The 19,632-nt window shown below is 36.6% G+C and overlaps 3 protein-coding genes across 3 annotated transcripts; 1 reads left to right on the top strand and 2 right to left on the bottom strand.

Annotated features, from left to right (window-relative positions):
• Positions 1-1,286: 1,286 nt before the first annotated feature.
• On the bottom strand, positions 1,287-8,403 carry LOTGIDRAFT_235225 (hypothetical protein). The gene is made up of 15 exons (XM_009064272.1): positions 8,131-8,403; positions 7,676-7,895; positions 7,224-7,419; positions 6,253-6,735; positions 5,990-6,050; positions 5,610-5,799; positions 5,257-5,376; positions 4,730-4,908; positions 4,205-4,447; positions 3,629-3,747; positions 3,229-3,325; positions 2,804-2,919; positions 2,391-2,511; positions 2,046-2,241; positions 1,287-1,661 (listed from the first exon to the last, which is right to left on the bottom strand). The coding sequence occupies exons 1-15, from the start codon at positions 8,370-8,372 to the stop codon at positions 1,293-1,295; spliced, it is 2,952 nt and encodes a 983-aa protein (XP_009062520.1). The 5' UTR covers positions 8,373-8,403; the 3' UTR covers positions 1,287-1,292.
• A 1,966-nt stretch (positions 8,404-10,369) lies between these two features.
• LOTGIDRAFT_128523 (hypothetical protein) lies at positions 10,370-14,399 on the bottom strand (the record flags this gene model as incomplete). The annotated part of the gene is made up of 9 exons (XM_009064271.1): positions 10,370-10,629; positions 10,919-10,995; positions 11,381-11,499; positions 11,916-12,098; positions 12,344-12,468; positions 12,728-12,803; positions 13,248-13,492; positions 13,822-13,968; positions 14,246-14,399. Coding segments are annotated over 9 exons (1,386 nt in total), but the record flags the coding sequence as incomplete, so codon positions are not given.
• A 1,008-nt stretch (positions 14,400-15,407) lies between these two features.
• LOTGIDRAFT_220355 (hypothetical protein) lies at positions 15,408-18,741 on the top strand (the record flags this gene model as incomplete). Its single annotated transcript, XM_009064270.1, has 8 exons — positions 15,408-15,449; positions 15,973-16,025; positions 16,389-16,484; positions 16,788-16,906; positions 17,294-17,378; positions 17,721-17,824; positions 18,042-18,132; positions 18,544-18,741. The coding sequence occupies exons 1-8, from the start codon at positions 15,413-15,415 to the stop codon at positions 18,739-18,741; spliced, it is 783 nt and encodes a 260-aa protein (XP_009062518.1). The 5' UTR covers positions 15,408-15,412.
• Between the last annotated feature and the right edge of the window lie 891 nt (positions 18,742-19,632).

The following is a 19,632-nucleotide window of genomic DNA, read 5'->3' as shown; positions in this document are numbered from 1 at the left end:
TCATTACTGTATCTCTATCAATGTATGACATGCTTGGCCTTATTGAATACCTATTGTGAATATTGATCTTTGTTTTGTAAATGACAAAATCTACTGGAAGGTCAAGAATATCTGTCCAAAACACTCCAGTCTTTTATTTCATAGTACCTAAATATTTCTGAGTTTTACAAATTTATTTGATAACCTAAACAACGACCTAGTGCCATTGTTTTCCATTATGTTTTGTCTTCAATATTTTCTGTTTGTCTGTTTGCAAGTCAATTAACAATCATCTTCACAATGTCAAGCTACAAACTGTATTATATCTTGACTGCTATAGTCCCACAATTCTTGTATCACAGAATGCAGTGATTTGATTGAATTGTACGCCAGCAAATACAGTCAATCAGAGTCCTCAACATAAACACTGTAAACATTATGGCATATGATTTACAGACTTTCTGTGGAGGGCTCTGAATGGCTTTATTTGTACAATCCAATCAAATCACTGCATTTACAAACTTTCCTGATACAAGTGGCTATTGAAGTCAAGAAGCAGTACGTAATAGCCTGACATAGTAAAGATGTTTATCAACATGCCTGTGTCTTCTTGTATTCCACTGCTATTTTTGTTGAAAAACTTGTCATTTTAATTGTCTCTTTGTTGGTTATTTTATTTTTAATTTAAAATACTTGTTAATGAAATACATGGATTTGTTTGAGCTCAATTAACTTTACTAAATTTGAATGAAGTATATCTTTGAAAATTTAATGGAGGTCAAGTTACTTAGTATCATACGAAAATATCCTTTTCAAATATCCCTAACTTTGTAATTGTTTGAAGAAGTTTTCATAAGTAATGTTATATTACAGTTTTTATTATTAATTTGTAGTTGTAGTTGAACCTAGTCTTAACAACCAATGTTAAATAGTGCTTAATGAACACATACTGTATAATTGCTTATATAATGCGCATTTTGTATAATGCGCACCGCTTTTAAGTCTCTAATTTAGGTTAGTCCATTTCATTATTGGGATCTTATTATTTTGTATAAAAATGTATATTTTTGTAGATTTGGGAATAAATTATACAAGGGGATCGGTGATATCCTAATAAATGATTGAAAATACCCTTGGTTTTTATAATTTCAAAAAAATTTGTTTTGTTTTATATTCAAAAAGTTTTAATGACCGATGAGTGGCTATAAATCCATGATATTGGTTAGTAACACACTGAATTACTGTGTCCAAATTAATACATGTAACTCTGAATTGAATCGGACCGATCCATGGAAATATAAACATTTAAAATTTCATAACTTTATTGTATTTTTATTGAAATATATAAAATTTGGAGGTAGAGGAAACGGATAATAAATATTAGAAGTATAAGTATCAGTGGTTCGAGTCCAATCGAACGAATTGTCGTGATTTTGTATGAGTTTATTCCATTCTGAAACACTTTCTGCCAAATCTGGGTCATGCCACGATTTCCACGTGCTCCAAGCCCAGCCCCAGTCTAATTTATTGCCCTGCTCGAATGAAATCTTCATCGACGATTTTAAATATTTCTTCGCCTTCGTTCTCTTGTTTTTTAAAAGATAATAATAAGCGAGGTGATGATAGAATCTCGGTATTATTCCTGGTATTTCTTTTAGTGCTGCCTGGAATAGCTTGATTTCCTGAAACAAGCAGACAAGCGGTTACTCAAAATCACATCCTCTCAATCGATTTTACAGTCTCTTTAGAGTTTACAAGCAATATTCTGGTATTTATATAATAATAAGGGAAATCACATGAAAACAGAAGATTAAAGAAATTAAAGATACTCCCTGGCACTTAAAAGTTTGGTATTTTTATACATACATTAATACAACGTGTTGTGTCCAACTAGCAAGTAAACTGACAAATTGACAGGTTTGTGGTCAGAATCAGAAAATATCATGTCTTTATATACTCATTCCATTTCAATTTATTAAACGACGATGAACCTATTGCAAATCCGGACAAGACTTGCCTCATCCTTCCTCCCCTCCCTGGTTCCCCTAAAAACGCCACCCGCCTACCTGTATGACCCCAGGTTCTATTCTTTTAAAGGAAATGGCGACATCCTCATTCAGAGACAGCCATAAAGATAGCAGCATACACTCGAGTTTCTTCAATCTGGCTAGCAGAGAGAGGAGAGATATCTGTTCAGGCTGGTAGTAGTCCCAGTAGTCGAACCATCTCTGACCGTGCTTCCATTCAGACTGTCGACAATACCTAAAATAAATTGGAATGGAGTTTTACGTCTTTCTTTTATTTTTGTGTTTCGATCATAGTTCTCAATATACAAAATTCGAGTATAAAGAAGGAGAAATGAGGCTTTCCAATTTGTGACAACAAAACCAGAGCCAAAATGATCTACGTACCAAGTAGCGATACACATTGCAGAATAAAACCTGGCCACAGTTTCACCGTGGACGACATCATAGTCCTTCAGATACAGAGACAGTGTCGACAGACATCTTGGAAACGATTCTATGGAATAACCTTAAAAAGACAAATACTATTTATATTATAGAACGAAAGAATTGTGCATCAATTTTGGTCCTTTCCAAAACCTCTTAGAAAACTAAGCTCTTGTCGACGGTTTTATCAAGATTATGTTGCGAGGATTTTTTGGTATACAGTATAACTATTGTCCAAACTTGTTTACATTGATCTTTCCCATAATTATACATAGATAAGGCGTTCAAATTCTAACAAGTCACTTTGAACGTGAATTTGAGAAAAAGTGAGTCAGATCTAAAGGAGTTTAAGAGAGAAAAGAAAAAACACTAACCTCTGATGAGCAGCAACTCCATTGTGAGATTGAAATACCAGGCTCTCTCTTTACGTTTATTCTGAGTTAAACAAGTTTCTTTTAATTTGGTTAAAATATCTCTACTCTCGTCTAAACTGGAATGGAATCATTGGCTGCTTCACAAATCATCTTCTCTCGAATTGGAAATCAAATTACTCTCATATTTACTACAGTTTTTATCAACATTAAGGTCGAAAATATTTGCTTTACCAGCTAAATGGGCTCAATTTCAGCTACCTGTATTCCTTTTCAGAAATAGAATCCTATGCCAGGTTTATCTACCATACGAGCAGGAGAGCATATATTGAAATGAGGAGGTCTTGCACCAGGGCAAAACGCTGTTCCCTCAACCACTTACAATTTTTATTTCTAAAAATGTCTGACCCGAATCAACAACCACTCACCTGTTATCTAGAATGGTTGCCATTCCCAGAGTTGGTAGAGTTTTTATCATCAATAATTCATCTTCAAATAATCTTGATATTGCTGCTGCAGTTCGTCCTAAAATCAAAAGAATCATCGGATGAGACTCTTAATTCGAGAGTTGTTAATTAGGCGACTTGAAAAGGGACTTACATGCTACATGAAGCGAACGCTGAAAGTATAAGGTAGACAAAAAGGGGGCGGATGTCGGAAGCAGACTATGCCCTTGTTGTTAAGTTGTTCTAGTCAGTCAGGCATGGAAAATATTACAGTTAAAAACAGAGAAAGTCACGAAAGCGTAAGGATTTACAGGGGGAAGAGGGAAGAGGGGGAATGATAGATAAAGGGTACTGGTCAGTGTGTTCAGAGTGTCTTACTTACCCGAAACAAGAGCTTTATGAACCATTCCCTGGTCTAAACTGATGCTAATACTTTGTTTTAAACATTCTACCAACTTCTCAATATGGTGATAACTTATAGACTCCACGTAATATACACTCCTTTAATAGATAAACAAATCTTTATGTCAAAAAAATATACATGTGGACTCTTCAAAAGATATTTTTAATACTGCCGTTTCGATAAACCCAGTTTAATCCAGATAAAACAGCTTTTAGTTAGTGTATATTATTTTTGTAGTCGGAAGCCGTAAAGGCCAATAACTCTGATTAAGAACTCTTCATTTGAAGAAACCAGAAAGGTGATGTTTATGGCGCGAAACGTACGGAGCACAAGTCTCGTATAATTACATCGTGTCCTATTTATTATGAGGCGATGTAACTGTAACCCATAGATCATGGAGTAACTACCCTCTCACTAAACAGACCTGGAGTCGTTTAATGAGAATGAAACTTGTTGGAAATGCTGTTATTTTGATGCTTTCGCTTTCTCGGGCATTACTAAATACTCCCTAGAAATGTAAGCGTAGTATGTGCAATGATTTCTTGGGCTACTTACATTGAAAAAAGCTGTAATTCTAAATCAAAACTGATGTCAAACCGTTTCTTTAGTCTGTAGAATTCCAATAAAAGTTGACAGGCTTCCAAGATCTGTATCGGATGTGGGGATGTCGCCCTTAAAACTGTAAGCAACCTCAATAAATCCAGATGTAACATTCTGAAGTCTCCTCTGATTTTGTGATGATGACAGAACTCTATTAAACAGTTGATTAGTTCCAGAATATAGCGATCTGCTTCCGAGCTAAAACACACAATTAATATTAAAGGCATTTTTGGAAGAAACAATGGCCACTTTGGATGGGTTGCAGGAATATACATGTATACAAGAAATGGTAGGCCTATTTTTTTTAGTGAGCTTTATACAATTATAAAGAAGAATATCAGTCTAGGGATGCATTTTCAACGTAAGAGAGGTATTCCTTCAAACTTTTCCGGAAATGTACCACGGATTACAGAAGATTTCTGGTCCTTGTTTCAAGAAGGGAGGCTAATACAGTGAAATCATTGGAAGAGTTTAACTTACTCGCTTTGCGTAATATTAGCGAATTCTTCAAGCTGTAGAATCTTTGTTGGATATTTGTCATATTTCAACATTTTGAACAGATAACTCAAGCGAGTTGAAGGATGATCCAATTTAAGTATAGATGAAGTCTTCCTCAAGTGGACTGCTCCCATTTCAGATCGACCCGACATCCGTAAAGCCTTCAAACCATGGAAAAAATAAATGTGATACAAGCTATGGACTTCAAGACTAAATGAGAATATTGAGAGTCAATGGAATGAATATTATACCAAACATAATGCCAAGTTGACCATATATATACAAACACTTACCTCTACAAATAGCTCTTGGACTCTCTGATATCAAGTTCAGAAACTTGCAGAGCGGCATCAAGTGCTTAAGAGCGGCCATGGAAAAACATAGTATAAAATACCCAATAAATTATGGCTCTTCCAAGGCCAATATGCGTTTTAGATCCACTCGTTTGTCAGACAAGGAGTGAGCCAAACAAACAAACAAAAGGAAATGAAACTGGTTGGATAAAATACCTGAGCGGACAATCTGTGGATACAAGCAGTGGTATAGAGTAAATTGGTGGAGTTGATGTCCGGTCTTTCTTGAAGGATTTTCTCTAAAACTGATTCAGCATCTTCCGCAAATAACAAACCCTGAAATTCAAGTTGAAGAGATGACTAGGATCACTCCGATGGCAGAAGATAGCTGGGGTATGACCAGTACAAACAATCTACACTATCGTATCATGGATCATTAGATCATTATCAGAATATCCCAGGTTTCATCGGTTGCTAACAGTCGCCGAAAAGCCATTTGTTCTTAGATTCTGCCAGTAACAAGTTTAGAAGGATTGCTCTTTTACAAATTTTAATCAATGAAATCTTACATGAGATGTATTTTCTAAGGACAAAGATACAGCACTAGCTTCCACCATTAGGTACAACAGTCTTCCGTACTCATTAGCATTATACAGATGTTCCTTGACTCGTCTGTATACTGGAAGAAGAGCTGATAGCATGTTCTTTCTCTCACTGTTAAAACCATTCTTGAGATGCTGAACATAGTCAGTAGTGTTCCTGGAAAGGACATTTACGAAATAAAAATGTCTTGTAGTTAAGTATCTTCATAGCAGATGAATTGCCTTTCAGAGAAACAGAGTAAGGTTAGTTCCTACAATGGTTGAATATAAGTCGCAGCTATGCGATCAGGTTTGGCAAATCCAAACAGAAATTGAGCGGACATGAACTAATCTGAAAATCAACTTACCCTGATCGAGATATATCTTCATATAGATCTGTGGCGTTTAGAAATGGTTTCACCTCCTCATCTACAATAGATGGAAATGGATGAAGTGTGCCAGGCAGATATAGATTATGACACCCGTCGATCCAGTTTTGCACTCTTTCACTCACGTGGGCTGCCAATCAATATGGAACAGTGTGTAACTCAAACCTTGATAAACAATAAAATCGTTAGTTATGGATCCACACTTGGATGTATAGCCCCAATGAAAACCCAAGATGCCTTACCATTAGAAGCCTTTCTGTTTCCAGGTGGTGATGATGACGTAGTCGAAAATAAGTAAAATGGCAGATATTTCCGGTTCTCTTTGACGTCTGCTAGAAGATAGTCCGCTACGCGCACGTGAATTTCATGACGCTGCGTCGCCATTAGAACATTACTAGCCATCGTCTGAAGGAGGAAGTTTCTGAAACTGAGTTTTTTGCACATGTGGTCTGAGTCAGCCGACACTTGGTTTTGACAATAACACAGATTCTGAGAATATGCCGAGTCATCTAGGTAAGACAACTTCCGGGCGCGTCGGTACTCAGAACATTCGAAAGTTCCGTTTGTAAATAAACGCTTCATTGACAAAGAGACCTGGAATATGTTGGATTTCTGAAGAACAGCTTTGACAATGTCAAGTGAAAATGGAGCATTGATCACTGCACAACATTTGACTACCAGCTGATCCATGGCGCGCATTGAATCTAACCTAGCTGTAACCATATCTGAAACAAAAAGCAGACCGGTTGTAAGAAGGAATGAAGCCATAAGTAGTATAGTTAGTAGAACAGTAGATCACCATCCCCATCCTGATGGTAAATACTCTTATTGCCAATGTCGACCAACTACGAATACTAGCAAGGCAAAAGTGCTTGCGCTGTCGAGGAGTACCGCATACACAATACTATGTGAGACCAGACAAAGAGGTATGTTTAGAACACAGAACGCCACAGACGACCTTGGTGCTGTATTTGGACTAAAGAAAACGCGGCTAGTTTGACCTCAGAAATTAGCCATTGTCACTCTACATTGTACTATCTAGTTGACACGATTATTATGTTATGCACCGCTTTTGTAACGAGTCGTATAATTGTCCTGGCAAAGTAACCTCTTCGGACAGTGCACGGAGTTGTCCGATTTTATTTGCCCAATCAACCGTAGGAAATCATCCGTGTATCATCAGTTCAGTTATGTTTGTATAAGCACAACCTACTTGTCATGGCTTCTGGAATCTTCAAGTCCTTCGTGTTGATTCCCTCGACCAGAATAGCAACTCTCTGTGCCATCTTCACTTTGGTCATGACAGACGACCTCAGGTTCACGGTCCCAGTCTTTGGCTGAACGTACCCAAGGAATCCAAGCATTTCACTGGTGTTACCGGAACTTTCTTCGGCATTGGATGTTTGTAACTGAAATGGGAAAATGTTAATAATTCAAACTACTCTCGCTTCATCGAACTGCTCAGGAGCAAAACACCGAACATTTAAAGAGATGCCATTGTATTCTGATTAAAACAATCGACTATTGTGTCAACAACAGAAAGCTTACCAGTCTTACAAATCTATGAATTTTAGTCGTTTGGTCGTGACTATATTTCAATAAGTCATGATGACACTACATAATAAAATATTTCAACTCAAACAAAGAGGGAAGATACATACTTACACTAGTCTCAAAAGTAATGGCATGTTTTCTTCTGTCGATGTTGGCAGCTCTTCGTTCTTTACTAGGCTTTTTATTGAGCAGGTCGGTCTGGGGTGAAAGGGTTGATATACCCGATGGCTTGTGGTCTTCCTCAACTATCAGCAGCTGTTTACTCTCATACATGTGTTGTATCAGCCTTTCCGTCCATTTTGGAATTCCGTGACTTAACATTTTCAAATACCTGAGTATAAAGAGGAAGATATGTTTGGAAGGAGGCACCGACAGTAGATGTTATCGGTGGAGCTACAGCTATTGAAATGGCACAGTGCTATAAGACCTTACTGCGTTATGTGTAGTTATTACAATCACATCAATAGCCTTTAATTTCTCAATTTGAATCAAAAAAGAACATAGCCATTTACACAGATTTAATAGTTCCCTAACTGGCTTATTAGCGGTTCATTACATACACTTACAGATCTAACTCCCGTTGGATGTGCTGAACATCAAGAATCTGGCAGGCGAGCGGAGTCATGTGACGAGTTTCCATCAGGTCCACCTCTTTGGTCTTGATCTGGCGATTCTCAAAGAACTTTTGGGCTTCCGGACATGTGGGTTCGTCAATGATAATCGGGCGGACACCCATTACTATCATAATGAGAGCTGATTCAGACAGAAGATCGAGATATTCCCAGGATTTGGGGTCACAGCTCCTCATGTCGTCAAGTAAAACCACTGTGGGTCCTATCTTCTCCAAACACTGAAGCGAAAGCAAAATTTGCCCCCAATGATTTTGATTTAAAAAAAACCCAGCTGAACGGTTACCAGTTCATTAAAATTCGATGTTTTAGTATAAGGACTACAACGGTCGGTTCATTGTATTACGGATAGAAGACTATTTGGATGCAATTTCTAGTTTTTAGATCTTTTGTGAAATATTGTCTGTTGCCGTATATCTCTAGTTCCAAAAGTGGACTCGGGTTGATAAATTCTATCAGTGGCTATACCATTCGGCAATGCTCCGCAGTGTCCATAAACCTTACTCAGAGCGATAGCGAAAATTTCAACGTTTGTTGACGCACGCCTTTATGTGAAAAATTTTAATAGGTAATTCTTGCCAATATCCAGTTTCCGAAAAATTGACGCTGGTGATTAATATCATGGAGGGAGGATATAGGAAGTATACGTGTTCTCTTACATTTTGTATTAGAAGTGAGTAAATCTCTCGTCTCTTTCCTTTCAATACGTCTTCACTGACTGTCAACATGGTGAAACTCTCTGGTGATTTCAGCTGAAATATAGATATAAGTTGTAAAAATTTGCTTAGCCACGTAGTAGACTTACTTATTAGCTTAACTCACAGGGAAGAATCATGAAAAGAGGGTTAAAGAGTGTGTAAAGATTACGATAAGCCAGTCTAGAGGATGTAAATACAACAGTGGCTTGTTTCCGAAACCTTCCTTATATTCAGTTAAAGAGTTCCATGTACTGTAAATGTTTAAACCGAGAGAATGTAAAGATTATAGCCAGTAAACCTAGTAAAATTAATGTCAATTTGATCTTACCTTGATACAAATGACATCCGAAAAGGAATGTAGAAATCCGAGTAATTTACAATCTCGGAGATTCTGGAGAAGAACTGGTTCGGAGTCGACTTCCTGAGAGTAGCCCGCAGCTGACAACAGAACCTTCAGGATATGACGAGACACAAAATACATCTTCTTCTCATCGTTGGTGGTCAAGTCAAAGGTCAGGAATCTGGAAGAAGGATAAGGGTCGAGATTAGCCTAACAAATCTGTCTTTATCCGTTCCTCGGCATGTGTAACGGATGTGATATCGTCATGGTAAGGGCCAGACTGCAAAGGTCACATGTTGTGGGTGTTGCTCGGATATATTTTTAGATCGTTACTTTTTGAGAATTTTCACGATGAAAAAAGCAAAATTTGCCTTAACGTTTGGTATGTATACTATTGGGAACCATTCAACTCAAGACATATCCGGATATTCTGCAATTTCCTAAGCCGGTATCACACTACAGTGGAGGTGTAGGTATTTCCCCTCTTCGTACAACTCCGTAAGTTTAGCCTTCCCCTTAATATCCGTAATACCACACTTACGACACATTTATCGTTAAATTTCTATTTTTGTGAAATGGGACTCAAATGTAAAATTTTAATTTCTTACTTGATGTTCTCCCTGGCAGCGATAACTGTAAAGTGATCCAACAACCTAGTTTTACCGACGCAGGCCGCCCCGACAAATACAAGGTTGCGATGGATTTTTTTCCCATCAACGTCCTCAAGTAGTTTAGTTAGTTCCTTTGTGAAGAGCCCGATCTCCTTCTCTCGGCCTGTAATGCCAAAAAAAAAACTTGTTTAGCTTTCACTTGACGCTTTGACAAGTTCTGATCCGAAAATGCAAACATAATCCATCTTGCTTGTAAATAAATAAAGCTCAATATGAAAAAAAAAACCATACAAGCAGAAAAACTGTCTTTAATAAGTTTGTTTATCACCTGCCAATATCCAGTTTTTAGATCTAATGTTAAAAAATACCTTTATAGTCATTCAAATCTTACCAAAGAACATTCATGAACAATACGTCAATATATCAAAAATTTAAGACGGCAAATTAACTAAAATCCATACAAATTCTGTTATCAAAAGCCCTTTTTACCACATTGACAATGGGTATCCTCCAATTAATACAAACGTTTACATGAAAAACATTCTAATACCTAAAATTGGAAAGTCCGAGAATGGAATTGTATTTTCTAGACCCGTTTCTTCATCCTCATTGAATCTGAATTCTCTGATTACTCCAACGTTTCTTAACCCTTTCATTCTCTTGGTTATCAACCTTTCAAAATTTCTAGAAGCTATTTTAGTTGCCTTATAGGTCTCATCATCACACGTGACCTTATCGGGGTAGTGCATCATCAACCTAGCCGCCATGTTTACTTTTCTACCAATAACTAAAGAGAACAGATAAATTTGACTTCATGAAATTGATATGATAAAAACATTCAACAGGATTAAAAGAAGAAAGAGAGTATTAACGGTATTCTATCAATTGTAGATGCTTACAATTGTCTACATTTTAGTTTATGTATTGTTCTTTTAAATGTTTCGGTGCGTTTAAGACATAAACCCTTTAGCTACTGTAAAGTGAGCATATCTCTCTTACGATATGAATTAATACATTATGTTAAAATCAGGTATTATTATTTTATATCAATGTATAAACTAAAGTGATTCACATACCTGAATATTCGTGTCGACGTTTATGACCAACAACCCCGCAGAAAGTATCACCTGTAGTTACACCGATTGATACATGCCTGAAAACAAAACAAACCATTTACACATTAGTCATCAACCCACTGAAACACAATGGTCGCAATATTAAAATACAAAATTGCTGAATTGGTTTCCCCAAGGTTGGTGCATCCACACCTGCTTGTAAAGGCGGTCGTGATCAATAAGATAAGTGTGGAAATGATTCTGCATTTCTAAGTGAAGAAATTCTTTATGTTAACACTGATGGCTCATAAGAACCTAGCCAATCTAACCCACTACTGATTATGACTGAATCTATTCGGTGTTAAATAAGCCAACCAAGACAATCATAACCGTTATCTCAAATGAGTATGCCATCGACAAACACACTTGAATAGACAAAACGTTAGCAAGGTACTTCTATTTTAAATCAGTTTTGATACTCACAAGACACCAGTAACCGAATCTAGAATCTTCTTAACTCGAGTAGAACACTGTAAAGCTCTGGTACTGTCATTGGAATGTTTAAATCCTGGTAGACCAAATATAACTAGAAAGGTACAGCCCTGAAATACACGAATACATGCAGAGAGCTGTTCTGTATTCAAACCTCTCTCTTTAATCCCAGATGGACTAAATAATACAATAAAGGTGCAGCCCTGAGGTTGACATGTGATTTGGTATGTGGGTAGAGGCGTAGGGGTGGAATTATCAGGAAGGTTCGGGTCATGATTTACGAAAATGGTTGGAGAAACGGAAACATTTTAGTATCAGAGGGCAGAGCGCCGTTTTTAAAATCTTTAGAACAATTATGGTGTTATATAGTAAATCGATACTTAAGCTAAGAAACAATGACAGACGATGGGCCTTATAATTTTAATGATGTATTCGGAACCCTTTATCTATCTCTGGAGTTCAAAGGCAAGATTGACTGAGAAAATGTGACCAATAACACCGTTGATGGAGAAAATTCCCACTCTACCTTATCAAATAGAAAAACTTTATTCAAACAACCGCCCATAGATTTGATCTCCATATGGATAATCTCAAAGACCTCTTGTAACAGCTGAGCTGTGTCCGCTTCTTCGTCTATTATTAGATTCATAAACATCACTGACACTAGTCTCATCTCTGACAGATATTCCAGTGGTTGACCTGCTGATAGCTGGAAATTGAAATGAGGATGGTCATCATAGATTTGGTTACATAGAGCAAACCGACAAATACAAACCAAAATCGTATTTAGTGATCGACCAATCAGATGATTTGAACCTTTAAGTTTTCAAGAACTAGGCTTCTTGTCATCATCGTATTACGAATACGGGTTTTGATATGGTCACTCTAGGAAGTATGACGAATGGAGACGTGGTTTGGACACGATGACTTCTGGTAAGATTTGAGGGCAGTTACCTTTTTCAATACCGGTGTGGTGATAAATAACTTTAGTTTTTCTTCCAAATGTAGATTGGCCACCTGTTTTACCACATTTCTCACTGGTAATATACAAAGTGAAAGCGCGAAGTTATAATCCAACACTGACAACAATTTACCAATTTTGAAATAAAACTTTTTATTAACACCCAAGCCGAAAACACGCTTTAAATCAAGAAACTTCGTTGCTTTGAAGATAATTTTGTTTAAAAGCCTTATACACATTTTTGAATTGCACGCACATTGCAAGGGCATGGGATCCGATTGTTCCGTTTACACTTCAACGTGGGGTCTTTTTGTCTGAGACAATGGTCGGGCTCTTTTTGCCATTGTTCATTGTAATAAGGAATATCTAAAACTTACACCTATCCAACATGGTGTTATTGTTATCTTTAGATGTTTCATCAATTGCTTCCCCATCATCTGTCACGGTTGAAAGCTGTGGTACTTCTGGCCGCTGATCCGGAGCTGGTGGGAGTGACAGACGCCTTACTGCAAAAGACAAGATCCGTCAATTGTAACACAGTTTTGAATGCTCGTGAATATTAAGTCAGATATAGTCACGAAGAAAGACTTACCTCTGAGCGAAAATCTTCTGGCAACTGCAGAGATCACAGCTTTACCTAAAATCTGAAAAAAATACAGTTGAAGGATTAAATAGCATGGTGTCATCATTTTCATCATTATCGCCTAAGGTCAATATAATCATCATCACTTTCATCAACATTATCATCATCGTTCTCATCATCATCATTGTTGTGGTTGTCATCGCTACGGTCGTTGTCATCATCATCATCGTAATCAACATGATCATCATTGACGTCATCATAATCGTCGTCGTCATCATCATTGACGTCCTACCTATCATCGTCAAGTATTAGACTGTGATTGTAACACCTTGACATCGTGACGATGTACCTACCCTGACGTGTTTGTTGTCTTCCATCAACTCGTATTCGTAACTGGTCTGTTTACAGAGCGTCCAGGCTTTAGGTGAGATGACGATGTAGCCCGACTTACAGAAACTCTCCGCTTTATTCACTTCTGATATGGCACTACCCATTTCCACAAAATATCGACACTCATCATTACCAATAAACGTGAGGGTGAAATCTCCAGCTGATATACCTGAAGTAAAAAGGAACAGTGGTTAACTACCATAGGGGTTGGTTGATTCCATGGACCTCCACCCCTAATAAAAAAAATAATACAAACTTGTACCAAAGTAATATCTAAAAGGTTAAAGGGATTGTAAAAAGGTTTATTTTTAAAACTTGTATCATGTGCATCAGGAACATGCGAGCCTTGATTTGCATCATTCCAATATTTAGCCAGACGTCTGTAATTCTTGCAATTCCACTCAACTAAGCGTTTTATGGTGTCACTATATGGTCTTTAGATAATTTCGAAATATAACTACTCTCAATGTCATCGCCCCTTGCCCCAGAAATACAAACCTAATTTAACTGTAAGTGATACACCGGATTCTGTATTCCAATCTGCACATTTCTCTTGAATTCCTAGGCAACAGTTTACCACATTGTTCACAGTTGCTGGAAGATCTCCAATTTCGTTGATTCTCCATACAGATAGTATAGCATCACCTGTAAAATTCAGAGTAGCCTCGTCTATAGCTTAAAGTTAAAAATGATGATGATGATTAAGAGGATGAGAATGATTATGATGGTGATGATGATGATGATGATGATGATGACATCAACAACAACATTAATTATTACATCAACATAAATAACAACAACGATGGCAAAAACAACAGTAGCAACATAAAGGACGACAACAGTATAACATTAACAACAGAATAAATGATTAACAGAGTTCACTAAAGACACCTAAGTAGGTCTGTTATATTTGTATCCCTACCAGCGAATTTGATGACATCGCCTCCAGATCCAATGATTTCCTGAACCAGTTCGCCTAAATAGTTATTGAGGATCCTAGCCAGTTCGTCAATCCCACTCTGTTGATTAGAACTGTACTTCTCACACAGGGCTGTGAATCCTGAAATAAGATTAAAAAATGTAGGCTATAGCTGGAGAATTAAACAGGATTATAGTCACTGACGACGTTGAACCATTACCAAAAAGTCGGCAGATTTCTTATTCAGAATGTAATCAGGATGCAAAACTAGTAGGCGCAATATAGCCATTCCTTACCCTACCACCCAACCCTCTCCCCCTGTCTCCTATTTGTAGTCCCGGTCTCGGGAGTCTGGTGCCGCCACTGCAGCCTCTCCTGCAGCTTCCCAACTTCTCCTACCTGAGATATCGGCAAACATAAGCACTGCCTGATATTCGGCAGTCCAGGGTAGTGGTTTTTCATGGTCTGCGAATGTAACCAGCCCAGGTAGGTGGAGGGTTAATTTATCCAACTTGTCAGCATCTCCTTGGTTCTGTCTCATCAAGTTCAGGGCGAAATTTGCAAAATCTAAAAATGATAAATGTTCACTTTATAAAATTTATTGAAACGTTTTTAAACAATTTTTGGGGGTTACTTTATTACAATTTTATGCATTAACATGAAATTTCCCGAAACAGGAATAAATTTTAGAGGCATAAAATGTCTATTTTAAACTTTTTGGAGGTTTTTTCCCCTTCCCTGCCACCACCTAGATTAGCTAAAAGAAATGAATTGTAACTACCCATCCAATGTAGGTTATTTAACTTTGCAAAATCTTTAATGATTGGATATTCTTTCTCACAGGGGTTTTTAACCTTTTTCTTTTTCTCGATTGCATTGGCATTGGTATTACCCACAAGATGAAAACCCTGCACAGAGCCTCCGACTTAAAAAACAAATTTCCATTAATGCAATTTTAAAAAGTGAAAGCAAAAAGACATTCAAACTTACTTCCAGTGGCCATTTTTCAACATTTGCACTCGAAGTTCTTCTGTTGCGATCAAATAATGAAAAAACGATGTTGTCAAAGAAGCGGAGTTTCTAAGGTGACTTAAAATAGCTTAGATATGATTGTGACGTCATAGAAAGGGATTCCACGGTATTGATGACGTCGTTTAGGGAATCTCCATTATGGCGGAGGCGGACAGCGGTTTTAACTATGACCCAAGTAAATCTTGTTTTCTGCTTGTAATCTTCGGTTTTCATTCTTTTTAAAGATTATTTCAGTGTCTGAACATGATGTAGCACAAAATTAGGCGCAGGGCGATGGTCAGATTGCTCTGAATATGAGTGCATAGGTGGACTAAGAGTCTTGAATGAAAAACGTGAAACTGAAAATGCCCCCCACCCCTCTTTCCTATTTCATTCCATTCCATCTTTTATTTCCTATTAAATCTAGCACTTGAAATTGAAGTTCAGAATGCCATTTTTAAACCGTTAAACCGGACAGAAATATGCAATATAGCTTAATATTAAACATTGGATTGTTTGGTAAACCATCCTGATCCATACATTTGATGGCCGTTGAGGAAATGCTGTTTGTATTTGACTTGTTAAGACACCAAATTTTCTTCATGCTTATCAAAAAATGAATTGATTTGCAGACTTCAGAGAACGTGGAATGAGTAAGGTCTATGTTGCATCATTGTGTCGTATTTGTTATTTGATTATACGAATATTTTTATTTTCAGCGAAGAATTATGATGATCAAATTTGTGCTCAACAGAGAGATATCGAAAAACAGGTTTGGTCATTTTATTTTTCTTGACCCTTGTCGTCTGGCACAGCATAGCTACACAAATAATTCTGAAATACCTGCGCTTGACATGCTTTATTAATTCAACATCTTTCACTTTATCAAATCTGTAATGATAAGTTATTAATAAATTATTTTGATTATTGGATGAGCGAAGAATTGTATTAACATGCCAAAAAATACAACTAACCGTAACCCTAACCAATGTTACAACCTAAAATTCCTATCCTCGTCTGTGCCAGGTATAAATGCCTGTGCCTGTGCTTTCGTAACATTGATTAACCGCAATGTTACAACCTAAAAATCCTAACCTAAGAGATATTGATTGTTTTTTATATTTTAACCTCGTAGATAACTGATGAACAAAGTTTAGTTAGTAATATTTTATCATTTGATGTTTTAAAAACAGAATATCAAGATGATCAAGTTTTCCAGAATAAAATCCAGGTCAGATTTTTATTTTATAAATATACCATCTTCACTTGAGATACCCATACTCCAAATATTATAAACTTCATCTAAATTCCACGGAATGAAACATGCAGAACATGTTGTCATCTTTCTTCATTATACCAGTAGACCCAGCTACAAAAGATATTAGAAAGATTAATACCAGTACCACAAATTTTAACCAATGACCAGCTGGTAAATAGACATCTCCATAGTTACAGAAAAGCAAAGCTGACCTCTCTAATATAAAATTTGGAAGACCCATAATGAGATTTAAAAAAATAAAAATATTTTTTTTAGGATATAAAAAGTCGATATAAACACATGAGAAAAACTCGAGGAGATGGGAACTGTTTTTTCAGAGCGTTTGGTTTCGCGTATTTAGAACATCTATTAAAGGATGATTCAGACTTTCCAAGGTAAGAGAATATCTAATATTTGTCATAAATACCAATAAACATCTTTTAGTTTTGTGAACTCTATAGAAGAGATATCAAACTTTAAAACTAAATGAACCCACAGATGCTGAATTTTTCTGCTTTTCAGGGCTCCTTCAAAAATGACTTCACAACATTGTGGTATTCTGTAAACATATGATATACAAAAAGGATGCAATCTATTAGCTAAAGGACTGAATATTTTGTTTTCTACAGAGAAAAATGGCTCTCAAGTATAAAAAGGAACAAAGAATAATTAGTAACGATATCAGCATCCGCTGGAAGCGAACGTTAACTTGTCATCTACCTACCTAATTAGTAACCGTAATGTTATAATTATGTCATATTTACCTAATTTACTGTTAACAGGTTTAAAGAAGTGGCCAGTAAAAGTAAAGATGAACTGGTATCACTGGGATTCCCTCAGTTTACTATCGAAGATTTTCACGATACAGTAAGTTCTCATTTCAATCTTCAGATACTGTATAATTGCAAATATAGTGCTCATGTATAATCTGAACCCTTCTTACCTTTAAGGAAATCTCTGGCACCAAATCTGGAAAAATCTTTGGTACTGTGTGTGTGTATCCTAGTTTGCCATTGTGAGTGATGCTGGTGAGAGGGACTGACATAGAAAAATCATTTACAGGCTGTGCTACAGGCTGTGCAAAGTAAAGATCCCTAATTCTCAATAGTTGACTATTGGATAATTGGGTAGACTAATTAATACTCTAGTGACAAATGAGTCAAAAACCTCACTTTAGATGTTTTTTTTTACTTTGTTGTTTATTTCTAGTTTATGGAGGTGATTGATAAAGTAGGTAATAAAATCAGTTATGAAGAATTTTTCCAGTTGTACACAGATCAGGGTATCTCAGATTACTTTGTGGTCTATCTTAGGTAGGTATTAAAGGTATTGTAGTTTGCAATGAGTAGGCTAATGCCACTGTCCTTGCAAAATTTTCCTTAATGCACACTACATGATGCTGCCTGTCATTAAAACCCCAATCAGGTAGAGAAATGTAGGATTTAAAAGCCAAATTTAATCAAATTTTATTTTCAGAGTTTGATCATTAGAATAATTTTTAGTTTTATTTTGAATATTCACTATTTTTAGACTAATAGTATCTGGACATCTTCAGAAAGAAGAAGATTTTTTTATGAATTTTGTTGAAGGAGGAAGAACTGTTAAAGAATTCTGTAACCAGGTAGCCATTTTGAATTAATAACTTTAACGACAGTGTTTATTTGGTATATAGATGTGTCATCTTGACAGCTTATTAAGTTAATTTGGTATTTAGGTTTATCAACTCAGGAACCCTTTCAGAGAGTCCACAGAGCTAGCAATGTTAATTTGGTCTTTAGGTTTGTCAACTCAGGATCCCTTTCAGAGAGTCCACAGAGCTAGCAATGTTAATTTGGTCTTTAGGTTTTTCTACTCAGCATCCCTTTCAGAGAGTCCACAGAGCTAGCAATGTTAATTTGGTCTTTAGGTTTTTCTGCTCAGCATCCCTTTCAGAGAGTCCACAGAGCTAGCAATGTTAATTTGGTATTTAGGTTTGTAATTTTGGCATCCGTTGGTACGAATTCCAATTTTCACATGTGTCATTAATTTCCAGGAAGTGGAACCAATGCATAAAGAAAGTGATCACATTCATATCACAGCGTTAACGGCTGCCTTGGGGGTCACAATCCGAGTGGAATACATGGATCGAGGAGATTCCGACAAATGTAACCAACATGATTTTCCTGATGGCTCAAAACCTGATATCTTTCTACTGTACAGGCCAGGGCATTATGATATTTTATATCCTTGATCTGGTTGTTATTGGTGTCAGGTCTATAGATATTAAATCGAAGGGGTGGGGAGGTGTGAAAAATTTATTAGTGAGTTGTTAGGGACAATTAGGGGTGGGGAAAGGCATTGGTGAATTGACCCTGATCAGATCAATTAAGGAGCTCTGTTCGATTTTAATCAAAAGGAAACAATTCTTAAAAAAGGTGGGGTTTTTTGGGGGTGGAGGGGGCAGATAGTGGAAAGGCATGACAATGCTCAAATCAAGTGAGGAGTCTTGTTTACATCAAAAGAGAATAATACAAAAAATGACTTATTCTCTCCAAATGTTTGTTAAAGCCATCTCTCAGCCACTCCCCCACCTCGATCTCACTGTCTAATAAAATGAAATTTATGGAGTTTTACATCCTACCCCACTGTCTACTGGTCGGATTGGTGTAAATTGGAGCTCTCATCAACTGGATTATCATTCTCTTAGCTATAATTTACAGACATCTGATTGGTTGTAATAAAAGTGACTGAACATTTCAACCAATCAGATGAGTTCTTGCCATTCTCCTAACTGTATAATTTACAGACATTTGATTGGTTGATTATTATGAACCAATCAGATGAGCTCTCGTCATTCTCTCAACTGTATGATTTACAGACCTCTGATTGGTTGAAATAATAACTCTGAACATTATTAACCAATCAGATGATATAATATGTTTTTTATATTGTTGTACATTGTTTTCATGTCATTTTGAAGTGTATTATGGAAACGTAAAACAAGTTTCATGATTAAAGTACGAATGTGTTGTGAAACCAAGTAACCTTTTGAACGTCAAAATGTTGTTTCAAATAGGTTTAAGCCAATTTATATGCAGTCGTAGCCAGTTGGGGACACTTATTATAGTCCCACAACCACAAA

This window comes from Lottia gigantea, assembly GCF_000327385.1.
Source record: "Lottia gigantea unplaced genomic scaffold LOTGIsca_61, whole genome shotgun sequence".
In the NCBI taxonomy this organism is placed as follows: Eukaryota; Metazoa; Mollusca; class Gastropoda; family Lottiidae; genus Lottia; species Lottia gigantea.
This window is presented reverse-complemented; position numbering and strand designations above follow the sequence as displayed.